Below are 25,062 nucleotides of genomic sequence, written 5' to 3' on the forward strand. Positions count from 1 at the left end.
GGTACAACAGCACTGGGCTTCCAAGAAGACTGGGGTAAAATATTTGAAGGGGCCATGGTTAAAACCCACTCGTTAATGAACCATGGGGAAAGCCGAATCTTTTTTGTTTACCACAGTGTCACTGACTTTAGTGGTTGTGGAGACTATTGCAAAACTCGGCAATGGGACAGGGATGTGAGCCTGGGTGTTGGATTGGGTATTGGTTTTGTCGGCAGCAAAGATGGCAGAGTCTGAAATGGCCATGGGAAGGCCATCACTTTGGGGGCAGTGGTGGGGAAAGGGTTGCAAGACATATAAAAGAGTTAAGGAGTTGGTATTGGGTTTTGCGAAAGGGATTTTATATGTGTACCTACCTAAATTGGATGAATCTCTACTGGGAAGACTGATTGGGCCATTTTGGTCTATCTCTGCTAGTGTGCACTGTCACTATGTAAGGGTCTGGTTCACTTCAGCCTTTTTCCCAGATCTATAAAATGGGAAGCATGCCTTAGTAAATCAGGCTCTACATTAGGCTTAGGTGCAGAGCGCGCATTCACTGCTTTCTTGATTCTGAAACGAGCTCTGCTCATAAGTAGTGCCATATTTTTCTCCATGGTGTCAGCTGATTCAGACCTCAAATGACCAAGCAATGCAACTTCGCAGCAAAGTGCTGCATCCTTCTCGTGTCCATCTCAACAGCCTCAGTCAGTCTGAAGTAACTGGTAATATATTGCACAGTCATGGAGGCTGTACCAATTTTCCTGCAAAATATCCTATCTCCCCTGAGCTCTGAGAATATATCAAGAAAATTCATCCATGATCTACTGCTGTATCTTTTATTGTCAACTTCTTCCTTGGATTTTACAGGGTGAGAAACTTACAGTACCTTCAGAATGCCTGGACTTCCCTATTTGTGTGTGTGTTCTTTATTCAGTAACAAGAACCAGTAGCACTAAAAGTTCTTTGAGAGTAGATGCTAGTGGGAGGGCAGGAAGCATACTTGCAGGCACCTTGTGACCACCTCAGGCATATGTATTTCCTTTCGCACCAGTTCTGTATTTTAATGACTTGTCTATGGCTCCCTTTATTGGAGTTTCAGGTTTCAAGAGCGTGAGCGCTAAGTATCCCTACACAGAAACTACACGCTAGCGGAATATCTCACCTCGGTTACACACACCAAACACAGAATAAGTGACCACAAATTAGAAACAGAAAAGTCCAGACAAATCTTGAACTGGAAACCCCAAGAAGCTATACTCTGCATGCAGGGTAATAGCAGAGAAAGAGAAGCAGACCTGCATATCCTCCTGTACGGTACAAAGTACAAAGAGATCAGAGATACACATTTCCCAGAGGTGACAGAAAAAATCAAAGACCTGCACGAGCAGAAAAAGCTCTGCATAATACTGGGGGAAATGGGAGAAACAGCAGTTACAGAAGCAAAATCTACAGTATCCTGTCATTAGGCCAGAAACCTAACATGGCCAGAGATAATATGGACCAGGGGGTTCTCAACTCTATCCTCGGGATACAGCTAATCAGTCAGGTTTTCAACATTTCCATAATGAATATGCATGAGAGCTGCATACACTGCCCCCATTGTAGGCAAATCTATCTCATGCATATCATTTTGGATATCCTGAAAACTTGACTGGCTAGTTGGGACCCGAGGACAGGGTTGAGAACCTCTGATAAGGGCCATCCCCAGGAACCTGGATTTCTCTTTGTTATTGCACTTTCTGTAATTTTATTTTATTATTATTATTATTATTATTATTATGAGGGGCATTGCTTTTGACAGTGCCCAGAATGGAGTCACATTTCAAGCTGTGCTCATGCCAGCCTGTGAGCCCCTGTGCCGGTCCCAGCCAGCACTGCTGTATGGCCCATGTCTCCAGACTGGGTGGCTCTCCCAGCTTCCACACCTTTGCACTGGCCCATGAATCTTCTGCGAATCCAGCGATACCTCTGATTATTATGATTATTATTAGCATTATACTAGGGGCTGTGCCCCTGCTCACTTCACTCGCCAGCCCTGCTGCTGCGGAAGGGGCTGTGGAAGGGGGTACGGGGATATAACTAGGGCGTGCGTATGGATCTCTTTCCTCCTTGTGCTCTCCACTTTGTCACCGTTTCCTCACACCGGTGTGTGTGGGGGGAAGGGGGGGGGGGAGATAGGGGTACAGGTGGGCTGCGTGTGTGCACGTTTACTCTTTCCCCCTTGCATGCACCACATGCTCCTTCTCCCCCTTCTGTCTCCACTTTGTCCTCCTTCCCACCTATATCTCCACTTTGTAGTTCTCTCCCCCTTCCATGTATATATGGATTGGGGGGGGGGGGGGGATAGTGATGTAAGTGAGAGATTTGGGGGATGTATATACATGGGGAAAGTCTTTTCCCCTCTCCTCAACTCTGTGTGTGTGTGTGTGTGGATTATGGGTAGGTGGTGGTACGAAGGGGTGCGAGTGGGATTAGGGATGTGTGGGGTATGTGTCCGCACTCATTATCCCTCACAGCCCTCTCCTTCCCCTAATATATGTTGGGGACTGGGGGACGTAGTGGTGATGGAAAGGGTGGGTGGTGGGTGGGAGTGGTGCCGGGGGAGGGGGGGAGCCTTGAGGTAGGGAGGGAGATGGGGAGGGGGTGTATGGTTTGGGGCACTCTTTTCCCTTGCACTCTCCACCTTGTTTCCATCTCCTCACCTGTATGCGTGTGTCCCATTCCTCCCTTGCACTCTCCACTTTGTAGCCCTTTCTTCCCCCTCCCCCATATATGTGTGAATATGGGTTGGGGCACTCTTAGCTCCTCACAATCTCTCTCCCTCATTCTCTATTTTGTCCCCCTCTCCTCACGTGTGTGTGTATTGGGGGGGGGGGGAGTTAAGGCACTCTCTCTCTCCCTCTCTTCACCCCTAGGTGTGTGTGTGTGGATGGGGGGAGTTAAGGCACGTTCTCTCCCTCTCTTCACCCCTAGGTGTGTGTGTGGATGGGGAGAGTTAAGGCACTCTCTCTCCCTCTCTTCACCTCTAGGTGTGTGTGTGGATGGGGGGAGTTAAGGTACTCTCTCTCTCTCCCTCTCTTCACCCCTAGGTGTGTGTGTGGATGGGGAGAGTTAAGGCACTCTCTCTCCCTCTCTTCACCCCTAGGTGTGTGTGTGGATGGGGGGAGTTAAGGTACTCTCTCTCTCTCCCTCTCTTCACCCCTAGGTGTGTGTGTGAATGGGGGGAGTTAAGGCACTCTCTCTCCCTCTCTTCACCCCTAGGTGTGTGTGTGTGGATGGGGAGAGTTAAGGCACTCTCTCTCCCTCTCTTCACCCCTAGGTGTGTGTGTGGATGGGGGGAGTTAAGGTACTCTCTCTCTCTCCCTCTCTTCACCCCTAGGTGTGTGTGTGTGGATGGGGAGAGTTAAGGCACTCTCTCTCCCTCTCTTCACCCCTAGGTGTGTGTGTGTGTAGATGGGGAGAGTTAAGGCACTCTCTCTCTCCCTCTCTTCACCCCTAGGTGTGTATGTGTGTGGATGGGGGGAGTTAAGGCACTCTCTCTCCCTCTCTTCACCCCTAGGTGTGTGTGTGGATGGGAGGAGTTAAGGCACTCTCTCTCTCCCTCTCTTCACCCCTAGGTGTGTGTGTGGATGGGAGGAGTTAAGGCACTCTCTCTCTCCCTCTCTTCACCCCTAGGTGTGTGTGTGGATGGGAGGAGTTAAGGCACTCTCTCTCCCTCTCTTCACCCCTAGGTGTGTGTGTGGATGGGGGGAGTTAAGGCACTCTCTCTCCCTCTCTTCACCCCTAGGTGTGTGTGTGGATGGGGGGAAGTTAAGGCACTCTCTCTCCCTCTCTTCACCCCTAGGTGTGTGTGTGTGTGGATGGGGGGAGTTAAGGTACTCTCTCTCTCCCTCTCTTCACCCCTAGGTGTGTGTGTGTGTGGATGGGGAGAGTTAAGGCACTCTCTCTCTCCCTCTCTTCACCCCTAGGTGTGTATGTGTGGATGGGGAGAGTTAAGGCACTCTCTCTCTCTCTCTCTTCACCCCTAGGTGTGTGTTTGTGGATGGGGAGAGTTAAGGCACTCTCTCTCTCCCTCTCTTCACCCTAGGTGTGTGTGTGTGGATGGGGAGAGTTAAGGCACTCTCTCTCCCTCTCTTCACCCCTAGGTGTGTGTGTGTGTGTGGATGGGGAGAGTTAAGGCACTCTCTCTCTCTCTCTTCACCCCTAGGTGTGTGTGTGGATGGGGGGAGTTAAGGCACTCTCTCTCCCTCTCTTCACCCCTAGGTGTGTGTGTGTGGATGGGGGGAGTTAAGGTACTCTCTCTCTCCCTCTCTTCACCCCTAGGTGTGTGTGTGTGGATGGGGAGAGTTAAGGCACTCACTCTCTCCCTCCCTCTCTTCACCCCTAGGTGTGTGTGTGTGTGTGGATGGGGAGAGTTAAGGCACTCTCTCTCTCCCTCTCTTCACCCCTAGGTGTGTGTGTGTGTGGATGGGGAGAGTTAAGGCACTCTCTCTCCCTCTCTTCACCCCTAGGTGTGTGTGTATGTGTGTGTGGATGGGGAGAGTTAAGGCACTCTCTCTCTCTCTCTTCACCCCTAGGTGTGTGTGTGGATGGGGGGAGTTAAGGCACTCTCTCTCTCCCTCTCTTCACCCCTAGGTGTGTGTGTGGATGGGGGGAGTTAAGGCACTCTCTCACTCCCTCTCTTCACCCCTAGGTGTGTGTGTGGATGGGGGGAGTTAAGGCACTCTCTCTCCCTCTCTTCACCCCTAGGTGTGTGTGTGGATGGGGGGAGTTAAGGCACTCTCTCTCTCCCTCTCTTCACCCCTAGGTGTGTGTGTGTGTGGATGGGGGGAAGTTTAGTAGTTTAGGTGGGGTTTAGGGGTTGGGGGCATTCATTTCCTTTTGCATTCTCCAATTTATCCCCCTCTCTTCCCTGCTGGGTGTGCAGGCGTGTGTATGCAACGGGGAGAGATGTGTGTGTGAGGGGGTGGTTGTGGTGGGGCATTTCATATGTGGGAGCGGGAGTATTTATGATGCAACTTCCCTGTCTTGGACTTGAAGATTAATCAGTCACCATGACTGCAATATTATTATCAATTAGCAGCCAATGGCAGAGTAGCCAATTAGAAATGGTAATAGCGCCCTCTGGTGCATAAAGAGTAAAATTAGACTTGGAGACCATATTTTTTAAAAAGTCACAAAAAAAAAGGAGGTTGAATTAGCACAAGTTTGAACTTGTGATCGGTAGCATCAACCCAGGGTTGAAACTTTGACGATTGGTGCTATAGCTGACCAGTTTCAAACTTGTGCTAATCCAACCCCTTTAGTGTCTGTTCCCATGTGTCCAATATAGCTGCACTCACCTCTCTGGAAAATAAAAAGTAAACTTGAGTTTAAGCTTCCCTGCGTACATTACATAGCATGTTAGTCCCAGAACTTTTATACATCCAGCTACAATGCATAAGGCAGCATTTATCAGCCATACAGCTGCACTGTCCCACTGTAGCATTTCAGTATTAAACTCAGAATTGTGAATCCTTCCCCCAGAAATCCCCAGTAACAAACATTCCTATACATTACCAAGAAATGCAAGGAAAAAACACACAGACTGGGCTAGATATTCCAAGAGAGGCACTTATTTATCATTTATTTATTTGATTTACATTCTGCTTTTTCTGGCACTTCAAAGCGGATTACATTCCTTCCACACTTTTCCATCTAAAGCACAATCAAATAATATCTAAATAGCTCAGCTGACACTCAGGGAATGCGTTCACCTACAGGCCGATGCAGTGTGAGCGCATCGTTTAACACCCGTTTGGATGCATGTTTTCCACGCACTCCTATCACCCGTTATACTGTGGAAAACGCGCAACCAATCCCCCGAAACCAATAGTGCTTATCACATGCAAATGCATGTTGATGAGCCAATTAGTTATGTGCCCGGAATACTGAAAGTAAAATGTGCGGCCAGAAATTAAAGCCAACTCTTCCTCTAATAAGGAGGCGCTAAGGAAGTGCTATTGTCCCTAGCGCCTCCTTATTAGTGCCCGGCCTAATTTAAATACAGAATCGCAAGGCTAGGAGAGGTGCCTGGGCGCACGTCGGGAGAGCCGGCGCTCAACTCGGATTTTATTAAATCGGCCTGCTAGTGAGGAGTAAGGATGGTGCGTCTGTTCCACAACACCCCTAGGAAGGAAGCAAAGGGAGCTGTGGGAATAGCAGAGATTTAGTAGAACAATAAGGCTAAAAAAACGAGTCGTTCTGCTTTGCTCTGAGGTACCACAGAGCGCAGGGACACGGTTATTCCTCTGTATCATTAGAACCCGACTCTCAAACATTAAACAACAGAAACATTAGTGTGGAATTTCTTGCCAGCCAAGAACGCACTTTCTGAAGCAGAGGGAAAAAATAGCCCATGCAAGGATATAGGCCCCACCACCATGGGTGCTTAAGCACCCCCCAATATCAGGCTCTGCCTCCCCCCTCACCTCTTCAGTCTGAGGGTCAGGGAGGCTGGAGAGGTGATGCGGGGGGTTGCAGAGCTGATACTGGGCTGAATCCATGCATGCACGGAGCTGGTGCCTATGCACCATGTTACGAAGTTGAAAACAATTGTTCTTCTTGCTGTTTATTAAGCTGACAGAACATTAATGGTCTTGAAGCCCTTGACACTTTGCAGCTTATTGCAGTTGAAGTTGAGCAGCAACATGTGGGATCCAGCCCTGTAAGGGGTGATTTGCAGTGGGATCTTGATGCGTTCTTTCGGCTTCACAGCACTCACGCTGGAAAAGAAAACAAGGATGAAGGTTCAGTGCAGTGAATCCGTTTTACTCCCAAGGGCTGCTGAGGATGATAAAAGTTGAGCTGGAAAGGAAGATCTGAACACTAATGATCCGTGGTTACAGGCTGGAGGGGGACTCTATGTCTAAGGGCGAGGAGATGGTCACTGTCACGCTGCTCTTCTATAGCCAGCTAGGAGGACACTTGACAAAGCAGTTGAAGCAGCATGAAGCATTTTAATGCGATGCGCGTTCTGATATACTTAGCGTCATGTTGACTCAGGGCACGCTAAACTAGCACTGTACTAGCCCTGCATCGACCCTGCAGTAAGTGATGTGCTAAAGCAGCGTTGTCAAACTGAAATCCCGGGGCGCTGCAAATATATCTCATGCATATTCAACCAACCTCAAACCCTCTCTCACTAATTCCTGCTGAATATTTATCATACTATTACCATTCACAACTGTGTCATATTTATTCATTTGATTACCTATGTACCGTTTCATAGTCTTATTTTTTCACTTGCTATTCTAATGTATCAATAGGCTGAAATGTAAATATTGTGCTGTTCAATTTCTCCCCTTCCATCCCAAGTTTATTTTCCTTGTTTTTTGTAACTTTCCCTCTCCCTTTTTCTGATTCACTGTATTTAAAGTTCAAGGTTCTTATTGAAAATATTGTTTTTTACGTTACGTTATGCTTTACACTCCTTGTTATTTGTAAACCGGGTTGATGTGATGCCTATCATGAAACTCGGTATAACAAAAACAATAAATAAATAAATAAATATTCCTTAGGTGTATCCTGAAAATCAGACTAGCTTGCGGCCCTCCAGGATTGCAGTTTGACACGCCTGCACAAAAGGATTGTACCCCTCCCTGATAACATTTATGGATCTTGTTCAGAAAGGACTTTATTGTTGTTGTCCGAATAATTGCACTATTTTATAACTTGCTTAATTCATATACACTATGTAAATTTGTACATAATTCTTATACTGTAAGCACCCTCTCCTGCTTTTGCCCTTCTCTCCAGTTAGAATTTGTTTAAACTATCTTTTCTCTTACAGCCTAGTTCCACATTCCCTGTTATAATGTAACTTTTGTTTTTGTTTGCTCTGTTAATTGGTTCCCCCTAGTTTTATGTAAACCGGTACGATAGGACCTGGTCTTGAGCATCGGTATATTAAAAAAGAATTTAAATAAAAATAAATTCTGTGCCTCGGGGGGGGGATGTGAAATCTCTCTGTTGAATACAAGGCCCTAAAACCCACTGCCTTCTATAGCAATGCTGTACTGGGGGCATCATTCTGAATCTGTGCGTTAACAGGACAACTTACAAAGCTGTTTACCCAGGTAAAACAGCTCAGCTGAAAATTGCCGTCCTCTGCCCAGGTAAAGGTGAGCAAGAGATTCCGCAGCGGGAGCGCGTTCAGCCGGACTGGGGCGCTCCCAGAGACACATTTAGGCAAACAGTGTGCACACACGATACTTTCACACGTACGTACGTGATTTCACCCCTTTTTAATCATCTGCAAAGTTCGTGCTTCATGCTGATTTTCAAAGCAAAGTTACCTGCCTTCTTTTTCTTTGAAAACTAGCATAAAAACGAACGCTGAAAACGCTTGCGTACTTTACAAGTCCATGGTCTGTTTGAAAATTGCTCTATAGCGGTAGCAAATCATAGGCTGCTCCAACCTACAGATATGAACAACTAAGGAAGAACCTATCATTGATTTCTCTTGGGGGGGTTTGATTGTTTCTTTTGGTGTTAGCTAATGCAAGTCCAAACAGCCACGGTTTTCCTCTTACTGAATATTAAGTGCCATAGCGCTCTACTTGTAGCTTACGTTTTCTTGATCTCTTCTTTAATAAGGCCACTTCCTTCTGCCACCAGGGAGCAGTTATTCACTGCCGAGGCGAGATTGTTTTGAAACTCAATTTCCACATTAAATGGCTTTCTCATCACTGCCCGTTCGACAACCTACAGACAGAAAACACTGCCAGATCAGTCAAAAAAAAAAAATTCACACTCGTTCTCACCCATGTCGTGCCGATACATGTGTAGCATGAATATAGGAACAAGAAGCGGACAAGGAGATTCAGGAGAGGACCTTTAAAGAACAGTGGTGTGGCCAGAGTTAAAGGTGCACATCTTTGATCACAAAACAAAGTGTAATAACAGTGCTATTTCTTGCAGGCTTGGATTTACATCTCCTATCCCCATAGGAAGGGACAGACCTGGGTCAAGTGCTGCCCTACGTGTGTGTTGGGGGAGGGGGTGGCTTTTCTTCACCACAGTCAAAGGGTGACTGCAGTCCTCAGATGAAGCAAGCGCCCTTTGATTCCCAGAGTTGCTCCTTGAGGGTTGGCAGCCACCCTAGGCACCTGCTTGCTATGCCCAATGAGAAATCTGGCCCTGATGTTTTGAATAAAAAAATAAAAAGGGAACTAAGAATGAGATGCAAAAAAATAAAAAAATAGTAAAAATGAACTGAGATGTTAAAAGAGAAAATCAGTCATGTGAAGACCCGCCCCCCCCCCCCCCCCCCGACGTCAGATCGACCAGCCAGCGGCGACCCGATTAACGGCGTGATTCCACCAGGTGTTTTTCCCCTTTGTGCTAACCTTTGTGGTCCTTCTAATATAATTATATTTAACTTTTATTAATGTTATTTAGCTTTTTGCTTTGTTTAAAATTATTTCATTATTGACGTTTAAATGTATTAGACTAAGGAATTTTACTTCCTGCTTATTCTGTTTCATTGTAAACCGGTTTGATATGCATTTTATGCAGGAAAATCGGTATAAAAAAACTATAAATAAATAAATAAATAAATGCAATGGGAAGCAGCAGAGTCAATAAATAGAGGCGGTAATGTGCTGAGACAACAATCTATAACAGGGTGGCTACATTGGGAAAGTGGACAGGAGACTCAGAAAAACTGGAGGAATGGTCAGAGAATTGGAATATTTGCTTTGTTGCAAAAAAGGTACAAAATCACACATCTGGAGTGCAAAGGTTCATTAGCCATTTATCAATTAAAAGATCAAGACCAGGCAGTGGATAACCAGGAAAGACTTGGGAGCAGTGATGTGAAATAGCTTGAAGGTAGCCATGCGATGCACTAAAGCGACAGAATGGCAGGGATGTGCCTTTGCTTTGAATGAATGGTCAAAACGCAACAAATGAGGTCAAACGATACAAACCAAATATTAACCTTAGAATACCTGAGAATTTTGGGGGTATTTCTGTATTCGTGCATTTAAAAAAAGGGTCTCTGGTGAGACCAGCCCATAGCCTAATCGCGTCCTCGATGCCTGGCCAGAGACCGGGTCCTGTTGCTGAAAATAAGGCCTAGACCCGGCACAATGCTGAAGCCCAGCCATGGCCGGGTCCCATCACCAAGGCCAAACACTGTGGCTTGGCATTTTTTTTTTTTTTTTTACAGTGAACAGAATGGGACCTTCCCACATTGATTTCATTGTAAAACAAAAAAAAACGAATCAAAAGAATTAACAAATATTTTTTTCCCCATCTTTAAATTAATAAAACAAATTGAGGAGGCCCCACAATGAATTAACAGACAAAAATTACATTTTTCCCTCTGCACATCCCTATTGCATGCTCGGTTGCAAAAGCAGAGGCACCGGCAGTTAAAAGGAGGTAATATTGCCCTTGTATGGGAGACCAGTGAGACCCCCACCTTGAGTGCTGAGGTCAGTTCTGGAGGCCGTCCCTACGGACGGAAGCAGAGAAGGGATACTAAAATGCTACAGAGCCTGCAGCACAGCATGACTGAAGACCCTCAAAATGTGCTCACTGGGGGAAAGGAAGGATAGGAGAGAAGCACTGGAATATCGGCAGGCTTCAGAAAATGTACAGAAAGGAGCAATTCTCCCTAGAAAAGGCAACTCATGGGCAAGGGGGTCATGATACAAAGTTGGAAGGAGGAAGGCTCAGCAGAGGTATGAGGAAATACTTTTTTAAAGAAAGGGTCTCTGGTGAGACCAGCCCTTAAGCCTAATCGCGTCCTCGATGCCTGGCCAGGAAATAAACGATGTGACAGAATGCTTGGGACAGATATAGAGGGCAATGGGTGGGAGGGTGAGTAAATGGCCTGAGCCATGGTTGGAGTTCTGGGTGTTCATCTACCCAGACTAATAGCAGGGAACCAAAAAGGAAAGGAGCAATAACCTGCAGGTGGTCCAGCTTGCATGGCTGGCAGCTGGGGATTTATCATTAGATAGAGCAGGGGCGGGCAACTTTGCTCCTGGAGTGGCACACCCAGGTCTGGCTTTCAGGATATTAACAATGAATATGCATGAGGCATATTTGCATGTGTTGCCTCCATTGCATGCAAATGTATTTTGTGCACATTCAGTATGGATGCCCTGAAAACCAGACCTGTTTGTGGCACCCCAGGACGTAGGCTGCCTACCCTCTGAGTTAGAGCAGTGGAGATGAGAGCTATTGGGCAGAGAGGTTGGGTCAGGAGGCTCTCACCTACCGCCATCTAATGTCTATTGCTATGTTACTAAGGTTCTGTATCTGATGCTTTAAGAGAGAATCTAAAGATCCTTTTAGGGCAGAAGCCTGCACAAATCATTGCATGAAACTTGTGGAATCCCACAGCACTTTCAGCTCTCGCTTCACGGTGAAGCTTTGGACATTGTACCGTGATACGGAGGGTGGGATTTTTAAGGACGATGTCCTGATCCAAAAGCAGATTTTCATTTGTTGTTGTGTCTTCACATGAGGCAATCACTTGAATCATGTTTTCTTCAGTGAGTGTGCTTTCATACTGCTGGTAGGATACCTTGAATGGAATCTGCTGTTCTAGAAAAAAAAACCAAACAGAAAACAAAAAATATCAGAACCCTGTCGTATTTCCACAGTCAAACTTTGAAGAAAACTAAATGCATGAATAATGAAGTAGAATGGAATTAAAGTCTGGTTAAAAGTCTCTTTTTCAACCCCTGCTGGCTTGTCATGTCCACGTGGCAGCATTCCTGAGAGAAACGCTGAAGGTTATTTATTTATTTATTTGGTAGTTATATGCTGTAGAGATGTGAATCGTGTCCTCGATCGTCTTAACGATCGATTTCGGCTGGGAGGGGGAGGGAATCGTATCGTCGCCGTTTGGGTGTTTAGAGTATCGTGAAAATCGTTAAAATCGTGAACCGGCACACTAAAACCCCCTAAAACCCACCCCAACCCTTTAAATTAAATCCCCCACCCTCCCGAACCCCCCCCAAATGCCTTAAATTACCTGGGGGTCCAGCGGCGGTCCGGAACAGCCTCCTGCAGTCGAATCGTGTTGGTCTATGGCCGCCACCATTTTGCGCCGCCATTTTGCAAAATGGCGGCGCAGAATGGCGCCGGCTGAAGACAACACGATTCAATTGCAGGAGGCCGTTCCGGACCGCCGCTGGACCCCCAGGTAATTTAAGGCATTTGGGGGGGTTCGGGAGGGTGGGGGATTTAATTTAAAGGGTCGGGGGTGGGTTTTAGGGGGTTTTAGTGTGCCGGTTTTCCTGCCCTCCCCCTTCCCCCGATTTATGATTTTTTGACGATAAATCGGGGGAATTGGTATTGTATCGTGGCCCTAACGATTTTTGACGATTTAAAATATATCGGACGATATTTTAAATCGTCAAAAAACGATTCACATCCCTAGGCCCGCAGCAGCTCACAAAGTAACCACACCTAATGTAATATATCAAAGACGGTAAGAAAGAAATACAGTCTAGATGAAGTCCTACTCCTTCCCAAGGCTGTCTTCATCACCTTGGACTCAGCAGATTTATAAGCTGTGTCTATCATCAACATCAATTAAGAGAACTAGTCAGTACACTATTTCTGCTTCAAACAGTTGCCACAGTACGGTGAAAGTGAAGGAGAGAGTTTTGGAGGTACTGGAAGTTGGCCATGATAGACTCTCAAGTTTTATTTTATGGAGTCACCAGGAAGTCCATATTTAGTCACTGGCCAGATAGCAAAGTTAGCTAGATAAGTTTATTCAGCTAACTTTGGAGAGATATTAGTAGTGCAGCCACACTATTAAATATAGACAGATATCTTAAAGATAAATTTAATCAGCTAACTTTGGAAAGATATCCAGTAGTACAGCTGCACTATGAAATATGGATAGCTGGAAAAGTTTATCTGGCTACCTTAAAGATAGCTGGATAAGTTTATCTGGCTAACTTTAGGACAGCTCTATGTCGTGACCAAAGTTAACTGGATATGCTACCTGGATAACTCTCAGTATCAGAGTTAACCGGATAACTTAGGAAGCTAATTTAACACCTCCAAAAAATGCCCCCAGAATACCCCTAAGTTATCCGGCTAAATGCCTCTGAATATGGGCCTCGATATCTGCCTATTATTTCTCACAGTACTACCCACTGTCTGCAGTATAGGACACAGATTTACCTGTCTCCCATCACTTGCCTTTGCTTTGTCTCTTTTTCTTCATGTTCCCAGTGACAATAACAGAGACCGGGCCATCGTGTGCCTTCAATGCATATCTGCAGTGCCACCTGAGAAATGGGACTGGGTCTCTGTGTATGTACCCCTGACAACCTAATTTGCCCTTTGCCTGCAGTGTATTTTAACCTCTTGTGTCTATTACTGTTAAGAAATTTGGAACGATCCCTACCTCTTCCTATGGCGTTTTCTATCTGCCAGTGGATTAACTATATTTAATTCCATTTACTAAACAATTATAGAGAATCAAATCAATTATAGAGAATCAACACTTCCTCAGCATGTCAAGGTTACCTTTTCCAGCTGCAAGAACAACAGATTTAGACTCCTTCAAGATCTCTTGTATCGGTTTCCTTGTATAGAGGATGGAATATGCATTCATTTCCACCTTCACAGTCTTGGCACCAGAAGTCAAGTTCTTTAAGATCAGGGTTAGGTTGACATCTTGGCCAATTTCAATGGATTCTGGCACTTGGAACCTCCCGGAGATTTCAGGCTTGGGTGCTGGTGCAGCAGCATATACCTCAGCGAAGACTGCAGTTGTTGGAATGTGCAGAATCTCACAAGCCTTTTTGTAGATTTCTCTATTTTTAGGACTTCCTGAGTTAGAGGAAAATATATATATATATTGATTATAATTAATTCCTTCCCTTGGTATCTGCTTCTGGTCAAATTGCACTGCACATAAGCTGATGTCTGTGTGAGAGTCATAAACCCCCATGGCTGAATCAGGACATTCGGGATGGATGGTAATCTTTCTGGAGAAGCACAGAATTAGTTTAGCATTGCTATAAGACATGGACGGAACTGCATACCTTGTTCATTCATCCTGCTAAGCTAATATCCAGCATAGCAGAAAAAGACAAAAGGCTTCCAGGTACAGAAACTTTATGTATCTGTCATACCACGTCATATTTCATGCTATGATATAGAACAGGCATTGTATCCCCATTGTGCCTTTGCAAAGTCCGAGGCTCTTGGCTGGAGAACACAGCTGTGGAGCCTGCAGATGCAGCTCGGACACCTCGTCATAACTCATCGTATGAACTTAGATTACGCAAGCTCTTCAAAGAGGAGACCTCTTTAAAAAAATGTGCTTTTATTTGTACAGCACAGGTGCAGTAACAGCCATCTATAAAGAGCCATCAGATCTTCGGAAGAAAGTGCCAGCTGTAAAATAAGCTTTGCAAATTTTCAGCAACATTTGGGGGGCCTGTGCACTAAAAAGTGATAAATTTGGACATTCAAATTTGCCTCGTGGGACATTAGTGTGGCACGCACACATTTAATTCCGCGCTTCCCACAACCATGGCAGTATTTCCGCGATAATGCTTTCCGTAGCCGTGGTAACATTTCCAGCAGGAAGCTATGCTAGTTGTGGGCCAATGCAGACAGACTCGCTGAAAGGATCAGGCTTTGGGGCCTGCATCCTGGGAGCAACAACAGCCTCACTGAGGAGCTGTACTAGCCTTCAGGGATGATAGAGGATTAAGGATTCTCCTTTAGCAAATCACTTCAGTCTCCTTTTCCCTTTCATGCCCTTCTCCCATCCCAACTCCATCTCATCTCCCTCTTTTCGTCTTTCTCTTGATCTGTGTCCCTTCTCCACTGGAATCTGCTGCTGCACCTTGTTCCCCCATGGAGGCTCAGGATTCACCAATTACTCTTGTCCTCATGCGCCCTGCTATAAGGGCCTCAATGGGATTAACGTGCTTGGTCCTCTTCTTTAGTGTACAGGGGAGGAATGAGTAAACAGCTCATTGTTCCTAATTTCCATAACTCAATATGCAGCAGCGGTAAACATTTCTGCAGTCACATTAGCACAATTTAGCTGGGGTTTCAGGTCACATTCAAGGCTTAGTATAAGTCATGATTTTTAGCATAGAAATATAGAAACATAGAAATGATGCTAGAAAAGGACCCAACGGTCCATCCAGTCTGCCCAAAAAACTTATGGTAGCATCAGCCTTGCCCCTATAATGTTAGCATCATGGGGTGGCATCTGCCGTGGTGTACAATTACCCCCATACTTAGTTTCCCAAACCATCAAAGTCAGGGCCCTTATTAGTTAATGTCTGAGTCCAATTCCCCTTTGTCTCTTATCCCCTGCCGTTGAAGCAGAGAGCAATCTTGGAGTTGCATCCAAAGTATCAGGTTTATTGGTTAAAGGTAGTAACAGCCGCATCAGCAAGTTGCTCCCATGCTTTTTTTGTTTTCCCAGACCGTAAAATTCAATGTCCTTGTTGGTTGCTGTCCGAAACTAATTCCCCTTTTCCTCTTTTTCCCCTGCCGTTAAAGCAGAAAGCAATAATGGATCGCATCAACAGTATGAAGGCTTCATTAAACCTGTTCAATGCGTGTGCTAGTTTGTGTGCTCGTAAGAGACTCCTTCACTAACGTATGCTATCATTAGCACACACAACATTAACAATCATGCTGTTCCCTCTTGATTTAGCACAGGTGAAAACGTATGCTGAACTGGAGAATCACAGACATATATTTAACTTACACAAACCAGGAGCTAATGGGCTCCTTAGTTCCTATCACCTTATTTACAAAGTTGCAGTAAATAACTCAAGTTTTTACATGGCCAAGTTGGCATTTCAAATCCCTCCTTAGCCCTTGAATTCTACCACATGGGGCACAATAGCATCCCTTGGCAAACCTGAAACAAACCCACCCCCGCTCCCCCATTGGCAGAAGGACCGAGGTTTCCCTCCTGATGGCGCCAGCACTGACTTGAAAATGGCGCTGGCTGATATCATTACATTCTCTGACCCACAAGCAGCACCACCTACTTGGAGCCATTTTGAAGTCATCACTGGAGCCGGCAGGAGATAACCCTCTATCTTTCTGTTGCCCGAGGTGGGTTCGGGGTGCACTTGTGCTCCAGGGGAGGGCTTGGGTTGAAATGGATGGAGTCTGGGTGATGGGGAGGATGTCAAAGGAACCAGAGTGTTCTAGAGGGAGAGGGTTTGTCAAGGGATTAGGTGTCTAGGAGGAGCTTTGTTATTTACACTTTCGATTAATAGAAGGACTGGGGGCATTCCATGAAGTTAGCAAGTAGCACATTTAAGACTAATCGGAGAAAATTCTTTTTCACTCAACGCACAATAAAGCTCTGGAAGTTGTTGCCAGAGGATGTGGTTAGTGCAGTTAGTGTAGCTGGGTTCAAAACAGGTTTGGATAAGTTCTTGGAGTAGAAGTCCATTAATGGCTATTTATCAAGCTTACTTAGGGAATAGCCACTGCTATTAATTGCATCAGTAGCATGGGATCTTCTTAGTGTTTGGGTAATTGCCAGGTTCTTGTGGCCTGGTTTGGCCACTGTTGGAAACAGGATGCTGGGCTTGATGCACCCTTGGTCTGACCCAGCATGGCAATTTCTTATGTTCTTATGTTCTTATGGTAGCAGGAGTCCAGAGGGTTTGTCCATAGGATCGGGAAGCTGGAAAGGGGAAATTTTAACTTTGCCCCATGATTAACAGCCCAGAGTCAGCATGTGCAGGGGATAGATTTCCATGGTAACAGGCACCTGACCCCTGTTACCAGGGAAATCTTAACTTAGTGCTCATTTGCATACCATGATCTTAATGAATGCCCCTGTATGCAAAAGTTTACCATGCGCATTGTTTGAAAAGTTATTGATGATAATGAAATTAATCAGGTATACTAAAATTTCTAAAATTGGTCCATGCAGTATTACATACAGTATAGCTTCAGAAATGAAAAGATAATTCAATCCTTTGTTGCCTAACAGCAGATAAATCCATCCCTACTAACTTTTGCTACCTTTTGTTTTGGATTATAGTTAGACCTCTATTTTGCAGAATTCCTCACCCTCATAAAAGATATTCAGGCCAGCTTTGTGCTGTGAAGGTTTATTCCTGTGCATGTATTTTGCACCCCTCCGAATTTTGCAGAATTGAACCCGCAGATTTTAGAACGAAGAAAGCCTTGTGCATTGCAAGCGAGCCTTCTCCCTGATGCATTGCATCACTATATCCGTCATTATACCACAGGCACAAATAATGATCCACTTTTTTCTAAACCGGGGGAAAGAAGGCTATTAAACTAGGGGGGGTTCGGAAGTCCTTAACTGGGGTGAACTGGGAATGAACTGGTAAAATAGGCAATGGCATCGGCGCACATGCCTTTTAAATCCCCCCACTATGCGGTAGAAATAGTTTTTGCATGCACAGGCGTGCACCCATTTAGAATTGAGCTCACATGTGTGCACAGTCAGGCTGTCTTATAACGTGTGCACATATATGTGTGTATGTTATCAAATAGCCACCACCCTGGGCACAGGCTGACAAAGGCGCGCACATGAGCACCCGTGCACCGCTTTGAACGTTACAGTCTTAGTGCGTACTCTGCTCCATGATGAAAAAATGGGTAGGCCTGTGGGCAGGGCCGGCGGAAGCACTAGGCGAACTAGGCGGTCGCCTAGGGCGCCAGCTTCCCGGGGGCGGCACTGCCCCGGTAAAATTAAGAGAGCCGTAGCCTGCCCGGTAAAAATGAAAGTGAGCCGCTGCCCCGGTAAAATTAAAAGAGCTGCATTAAGCCGCCCCCCCCCCTGATAAAAACCGCCCCAAAGACAGATTTAATTAATTATCATGGCGCCGGCCACAACAGACCCATCTGACCTCCTCCCCCAACAAGACCCAATCTGATTGCTCAGCCAGCAGGGGCAGATTGACCTATCGGGGGGATCAGGCTTTCCCCGGTGGGTCGGTCTAGCTGGTCACGTGGTCTCGACCGCGTGCAGCCTGCATTCAGCCCAGTGACCTCCATCAATTCAAGGGCCTAGTCAGCCCCCGCTAGAGACCAAGCAGCGGGGGCCGAAGAAATAAAAATCGTGGCCGGCGGAGGCCGAAGAAAAGAAGATGGCGGGAGACCAAGCCCGCGAGAGCCGAAAAAATGAAGATGGGCGCCGCCTAGTCAGCCCCCGCTAGAGACCAAGCAGCGGGGGCCGAAGAAATAAAAATCGGGGCCGGCGGCTGCCAAAAAATGAACACCGGTGCTGCTAACCCCCGCCGGAGACCAGCTGTTCAGCTGGGGGCCTTAGATCGGCAGAGTGCTTCTATGTGTGTGTGTGTGTGAGAAAGGAATGGCGCTTCTGGGTGCTTCTGTGTGTGTGTGAGAAAGGAATGGTGCTTGTATGTGTGTGTGAGAAAGGAATGGTGCTTCTGTGTGTGTGTACTTGCTAGATGCTTATGGCCTGGATTGGCCACTATAGGAAACAGGATGCTGGGCTTGATGGACCCTTGGTCTGACCCAGTATGGCATTTTCTTATGTTCTTATGTTCTTATGTGTGTGTGTGTGTGTGTGTGTGTGTGTGTGTGTGTGTGAGAAAGGAATGGTGCTTCTGTGTGTGTGTGTGTGTGTGTGTGTGTGTGTGCCTGAGAAAGGAATGGTGCTTCTGTGTGTGTGTGTGTGCCTGAGAAAGGAATGGTGCTTCTGTGTGTGTGGTGTATATGTGAGTCAGGGAGAGTGCTTGTGTGAGTCAATGCGTGTGTACGAGAGAGAGATGGAGCATGTTTTTGGCTGGCTTGTGGCTGTGAGAGGAGGGCATGTGTGTGATTGAAATCCTGCGTATAAGTAAGGGGAGCGAGAGCATTGTGTGATTGAAATCCTGCGTGTAAGTAAGGGGAGCGAGAGCATTGTGTGATTGAAATCCTGCGTGTAAGTAAGGGGAGCGAGAGCATTGTGTGATTGAGAGAGACTGGCCAGAGAGGCGACATATGTGTGAAACTGAACAGGGAGATGACTGGTGGTATGTGTGTGCTTGTGTGTGAGAGAGAGATACTGGTTGGAGAGATGATTGGTGTGTGAGAGACAGAAACTGGTCTTGAGGGTGTGATTGGTGTGTGTGTGTGTGTGTGTGTGTGTGAGAGAGAGAGAGAAGAGACTGGTTGTGGTCCCTAAGGAAGAGGACCATGAGGACAGCTTCAGCAGCTACTGCTGCTTCTGGTATGGCCTGCAAGGGAAAGAAGTAGGAGAACTGATGGAGAGGGTAAGTAAAGGTGGCTTTTAAAATTCATTTTTCTTGACTGACTACCATTTTAATTATTGGGTAGTGTGTGATGTCTTCTGTTTGAAATATTTTATTGGTGTTTTGATAAAGGTTTCAAAATTTGCTTGAGTCTTTAATTATTGGATATTCTATTCATCAGCTGTTTTGAAATTATTTTATTAGTATGATATGATTCATGATTTATATATCTTGATTTTATTGATTGTTTCATGAGGAATGGTGATATTTTTGTTTTTCCATTGTTACACTGTGAGTCTGGTATGATGCGTTTTACAGTTCAGTTTTTGTCTGCACTTTTCTATTTATACTTTATGTGGCTTTTTTCTGTATTTGGTGAGGGTCTGTCTCTGCTCCATGTGTGTGACCATGATGAGAGATTCTGCTAGCATATAGTGTCTGTATAGGGATCTATAGCAATCGGGTTTGTTTTGTTTCCTCAGTAGGTGGTGTATTGGTATTCTAGGACCCAGTATAATATTTACCCTTGCTTATTCACAGGTAGGGTTATTGTTGTTTGAGTCCTTGGTGTTATTACTGTTATGTTATGATGGGATTGCAGTATAGATTTTGAGTGTCTTTTTTGCAGGGTTTTGTGTTAGTTCACAATGTGTCTGGCAGTGGAAGGTGTTTATGCTGCTGTTACTGTGAGGTGACACCAGAATTTGAAAATATCTTTTAGTATGATGAGATGTAAGGGAAACATCCAAGCTCCATTGTTTGGGGGAATTTCAGTGGATGCACAGAGTTACAGAACTGGAGGTGCAGGATTTATATTGACATTCTGTCCCTTCCTATATATTCCAGACTTCACTCTCCTAGCCATATAGAATTAGTTGAATGAGGCTATCAAATAATTTTATAGTGTGAAACTGGCCAGCTTTTTAAAATTACGCAGAAGACCCTTTGGACTTTTTTATTAACACTTTTTTTTGTAACCAATTTGAAAGCAGGATCCATGCTATAGAGGTGGGTGTGATGAAGAAATGTCATTTTGGCTCCCCCCCCCAACAATTCTTCTGTCTAGAGACGCCACTGATTTTCTGTGACCTTAAGCATTAGTACAAGAAGGATTAAGGGGGGGATGCTGGAGAGGCACACAAATGCATTGGCCCCCGGGCACTGGAGACCCTTGGTGCGCCACTGGGTGTGAGCCATATGTGGTCACAAGCGGCGGCAAAGAGGAGTGGAGATTTGGCAGGCCCCGAGCAGTGCCCAACCCGCTCGTGACCCAGAAAATCACACAGTCGGCAGGTGTGATCGAGAACGAGGTAGGAGTCGGGGCCGAGACCGCAGAGTGGCGGTGTGACCAGGGGGGTGGGAGGGGCGCAAGGGAGAAGGCTCGCCTAGGGCGCCAAATCCTCTTGCACCGGCCCTGCCTGTGGGGAGCGAGGTTTGCGCAAGGAAGGTAAGTAAGTGTGGTGATTTTATTTTGAAATCCCTGTGCAAACTTTCCACCTGCTGTCCATGAAGAGTTTCTCTTTGAAAATTTGCTTGCAGGCCTGGGGGTAATGAGCTGCAGGCTCCCCAGCCACTTTAAAAATTGGCCCCGAACTAAGCAATATATCTAAAATACGTTTCTTAATGTCCTATTTTAGAATCCTTAATGAATTTTCCCCAGGATTGCTTGCTGAAATGTGCTGGAGCTTGACCTCTAATTGCTGGAGACTTCAGGACAATCCTGGGGGTGGGTGGCTTACAACAATTTATTCTCTTTTCTTCGCTCGTTTTTGTGAACACAACATGCTGGGCACTTTCCCTTTCTCATGGCACCCCCTCAGCTATTTTGATTGTGCATTACTTTTTTAATGACACTGACGTCTTAACCAGTAAATGCTTTTTTGCTTTTTTTTTTTACCATCTGGATACTTGTAGCTTTCAGTGACATCTTCACGGTTGTTTTTATCTTCAACGTCATCCTTGTCCACTGCTTTAGTGCTGATAAATTTACCAATGTGCCCGGAGTCTTGCTTTGATTTTTTAATTTTCGTTGGGCTCCAGTAAATATATTCAATATAGTCCGAACCTATCTCAGCATAGACAAAAGCAGTGTCATAGAACTTGTCAACATCTCCTTCCTTAATGGCTCGGACAGAGGCAGGACCACAGGGCTGTTCACCTGGAACTTCAAGAAAAATGAAAGGTTAGATTTTTTTTCAAGCTCCTAAAAGGAGTAAAGAATCACAAGAGGCACGTATTTTCCAGTGGAAAGGACGTTTCCAAACAAAAGGTCTTAATATGAGGCTCAAAGGGGGTAACCTCAGGAGAAACCTTAGGAAATACGTCTTCCCCAGACATGGAACAGCTTTCCTATTGATATAGGAGAGGCAAACACAGAATCAGAATTCAAGGCAACTTGGAATAGACAAAGAGGATCTCTAGATGTGAGGAAGTGAAGGCTAGGACAAAGGGTGCCTGCTTTCTGAAAACAGGAACAGGCGAACAAGACGGGCCTTGGGGGTCCTTATCTGTCATCACGTTCTCTGTTTCTTGCTATCAGCACAATGTATCTACATTAAGTGCTTTTCAAATCATCAGAGTTCGGCTCATTTGAAAATAAAGATGCTCCAGCATTTTTCCCACTTAAGAATATTGAGGTGTTTACAATGCTAAATGTGGAACCATGTTTGCATTGGAGAACAAATTTGATACATTCACCCCAAGATGAACAGTTGTACCTTTTATTTTCTTTTGGCGACTGGGATCCAGGACTTGCCATCCATCATACTTTTTGTCTGAACTCAGATCTGTTCTTCTATACCAGCTTTCAGTCCAGACATGAAAATCCCTGGTCACAAGAATGAACAGGAAGATCAAATACAAAGCCGTTGCCAGGTATTTTTTCATAATTGTTACCAGCAGACGCCTGGACAAAATATCTGTGACTCATGATCGTGCTCTAAAACCCTTCCCGCTATGCCCCAGTACCACCACGTGCCTGTGATTTTCTGGACTGTAATCTCGATCACTAAAATATAATTTGACAGAATCGAGGGGACAGACAAGACCCACAGCACGATCTAGTCAAGTTCCAATTTCTGATAAATTTAATAACACAGGTGGCTGAGAAGTGGGGAAAATGTGATATATTTTGGTTTAGCAATTTTGGGAGGAACTCACAATTACAAATAAAAGTTAAACTATGATATTTCCAGCAAGCTGGAAAGAACATTGGGAACTTTATTTTTGGTTAGTGTGTGCGGCTTACTCGTTAGTGTTTCTGTTGAAATAGCCACCCCCACCATTATGCATATATGTAAATGGAGGTACTGCTGGGCTCTTTCTTCACCTAATCTCATGCAGGTATCGCTCTTATACGTTATATGCAAGGCATAAAGGAGCACCAGCTAAAGAGGGAACATAGAGAGAGGTGTTTCAAACACATGGGGGAGTCGCAATCATAACATTCACTCTTAGACCTGAGGTTGGAAGAGAACAGTTGATGTTAACTAGACCAGTGGTTCTCAACCCAGTCCTTCTGACACACCTTCTTGCCCTTTCGCGAGCCATGAGCGAGCTAATGAAGGCAAACTGTGTATGTGGATTTCCTGGTGTTTCACCAACTCTCGTTTCTCTTCTCTATAGTCTTAGCCTCTTAATCTGTCATTTTTCTACTCCTCTTGTCATTTCCTCGATCCCAGTGCGGTTGGGCGGAGGTTGTTATGGACATCTAGAATATAAAAGCCTTTACTAGGGCAAATTCTTATTCTAGTGATGCTCATCTTATTCCCATCTCAATTAATAGTATTTCTAATGCTCCACATTTTCAGTACCGTGTGGGCTCATTAACACAAGATCTTTGGGCTCTAAATATTCTCATATCAAAGATATAATTTTGGCCCATAAATTGCAGTTGTTATTTTTGACAGAGACCTGGCTGAGAAGAGGAGAATCTTACCATCTCACTCAAGCTTGTCCCCAGGGATATTCATATTTTTACAGGAACAGAGCTTCCCGTGCAGGAGGGGGAGTTGCAGTTATTTTCAATACTGATTTAGAATTTAGAGAATTATCTTTAAGATTTACTCAATATATCGATGCTATTTTATGTCAGTCCCATTTGCCTCCAAAATTTGTGTTTCTTCTTGCTTATAGTACTCCTGACTCCTCTTTTCAGCCAGTATCTGAAACAATGGAAATTACTGCTAAAATTCCAACTCAGTTTCAGAATTTATTAACATAAGGGGACGTTAGTATTAATTTTGACGTTTTGGATCTTTTGGTTGATAGAAACTGTTTTCTTTTTCTCAGGAACTGGGCCTTTTTCAATGGGTACATTTTGCAACCTCATTTTTTCTACAAAAAATGATACGGTGATTTCAGAATCTCTTAGCGCACATTCATCTCCATGGTCTGATCATGTGCCGATCTTATTTCATTTGAATATGGAGAGCCCAAGAAGCCAGTCCAATAGTAACTCAGTACAATTTAGGGACTTAGAATTGCTATCAGCGTATTTGAACTCTTTACCAGAAAATTTTGAAATGCTCAGTTTAACTGAACAAGTAGATGCCAAACATCTACTAAACATCATTCTCACCATAACAAGCCTTGGTCCCACTCTGGTTTGAGGCTGTTAAAAAGGCAAGTTCATCCACATGAACCTTGCTGGAGGAAAATTAAAAGTGCACTAAACAAATTGAAGTGGACCGAGGCTAATTAATTATATCACGCTGCAATTTTAGCTGCTAAGAAAAGGTTTATTTCTGATAAGCTTGCTTCAGCCAGCTGTCGGCAAAAACAGTTATTCCAGCTTGTCACTTCAATGTCCAGTCAATCTTCTTCTCTTCCTTTGGGTGTGCCCTCTTGTTCAGCAAATAAGTTTGCATCGTTTTTCTTTGATAAAAATAACTTAATTTACAACAATTTCCCCACTATTCAGACCGAGCTGGTCTCTGTCTCAAATCACTCCTCTAGTTCTGCTGCTCACTTAGTAGCATTTAATCCTATTTCAGTAATTGGTGTGAATGTTTTACTAAAATCCATTCGTTTGACCACTTCTAAGTTGGATCCCATGCCTTCTAGATTACTATTGAATCCTGTTTTAGATTTAGCACCTTCAATATCAGCTATGATCAACAGTTCTATAACTTCAGGAAGTTTCCCTCATCAGCTGAAAAAGGCCATGGCCCAGCCATTAATACAAAAAGAATCATTGGACCCCCTTGGACATCACTAACTATAGACCAGTATCCAGTTTGTCTATATTATCAAATAATAATTGAGAAGGTGGTATTTCACCAGCTGAGTGATTTTTTTCTGTAGGACCAGTGTACTTCACCCATGTCCATCAGGCTTTCGCAAAGCACATAGCACGGAAACAGCTCTTCTTTCACTAACTAGTGACTTCAGAGTTAATTCAGATATTTCAAAGGTTGCACTGAAAGTATTTTTGGACATGAGTGCGGCATTTGACACCGTGAATCACTGGCTGCTTATTAGCAGATTTAGTGAGTCTGGTCTTGCAGACGAAGCCCTGGATCGGGTTTTCATTTCTTGCTGATCATTCCTTTCAAGCAGATTGGAATAATCAAATTTCAAATGAAGTGCAACTTCAGTTTGGAGACCCACAGGGCTCCATCTTATCACCTTTGCTGTTTAACATCTTTGTTTCTCCACTGCTGACGTTAATTCAGGGCTTGGGATTTCGTCCCTCATTTTATGTGGATGATTTACAAATACCTGCTTTCTTTAATTTAAAATAATCTATTGATTTGTCTTCCTTTAACAATTGTTTAGATAGAGTTGCAAATTGGCTTTTTAATCATAACCTACAAGTGAATCTCTCAAA

General features: G+C 44.8%; 1 protein-coding gene across 2 annotated transcripts in view; it reads right to left on the reverse strand.

Moving 5' to 3' along the window:
- Nucleotides 1–5,588: 5,588 nt before the first annotated feature.
- LOC115097394 (protein-glutamine gamma-glutamyltransferase E-like) overlaps nucleotides 5,589–25,062 on the reverse strand; it is a 58,887-nt gene continuing 39,413 nt past the window's right edge. For both annotated transcript variants that reach the window (XM_029613173.1, XM_029613174.1), the window contains 6 exons: nucleotides 21,950–22,059; nucleotides 21,130–21,396; nucleotides 13,528–13,833; nucleotides 11,420–11,580; nucleotides 8,591–8,724; nucleotides 5,589–6,743 (listed from right to left, as the gene is read on the reverse strand). In XM_029613173.1, the coding sequence (XP_029469033.1) occupies nucleotides 6,593–6,743; nucleotides 8,591–8,724; nucleotides 11,420–11,580; nucleotides 13,528–13,833; nucleotides 21,130–21,396; nucleotides 21,950–22,059 (1,129 nt within the window). In that variant the 3' untranslated portion in view covers nucleotides 5,589–6,592. The remainder of the gene's footprint in view (nucleotides 6,744–8,590; nucleotides 8,725–11,419; nucleotides 11,581–13,527; nucleotides 13,834–21,129; nucleotides 21,397–21,949; nucleotides 22,060–25,062) is intronic.

Source organism: Rhinatrema bivittatum, chromosome 8 (assembly GCF_901001135.1).
Source record: "Rhinatrema bivittatum chromosome 8, aRhiBiv1.1, whole genome shotgun sequence".
NCBI classification, from domain to species: Eukaryota; Metazoa; Chordata; class Amphibia; order Gymnophiona; family Rhinatrematidae; genus Rhinatrema; species Rhinatrema bivittatum.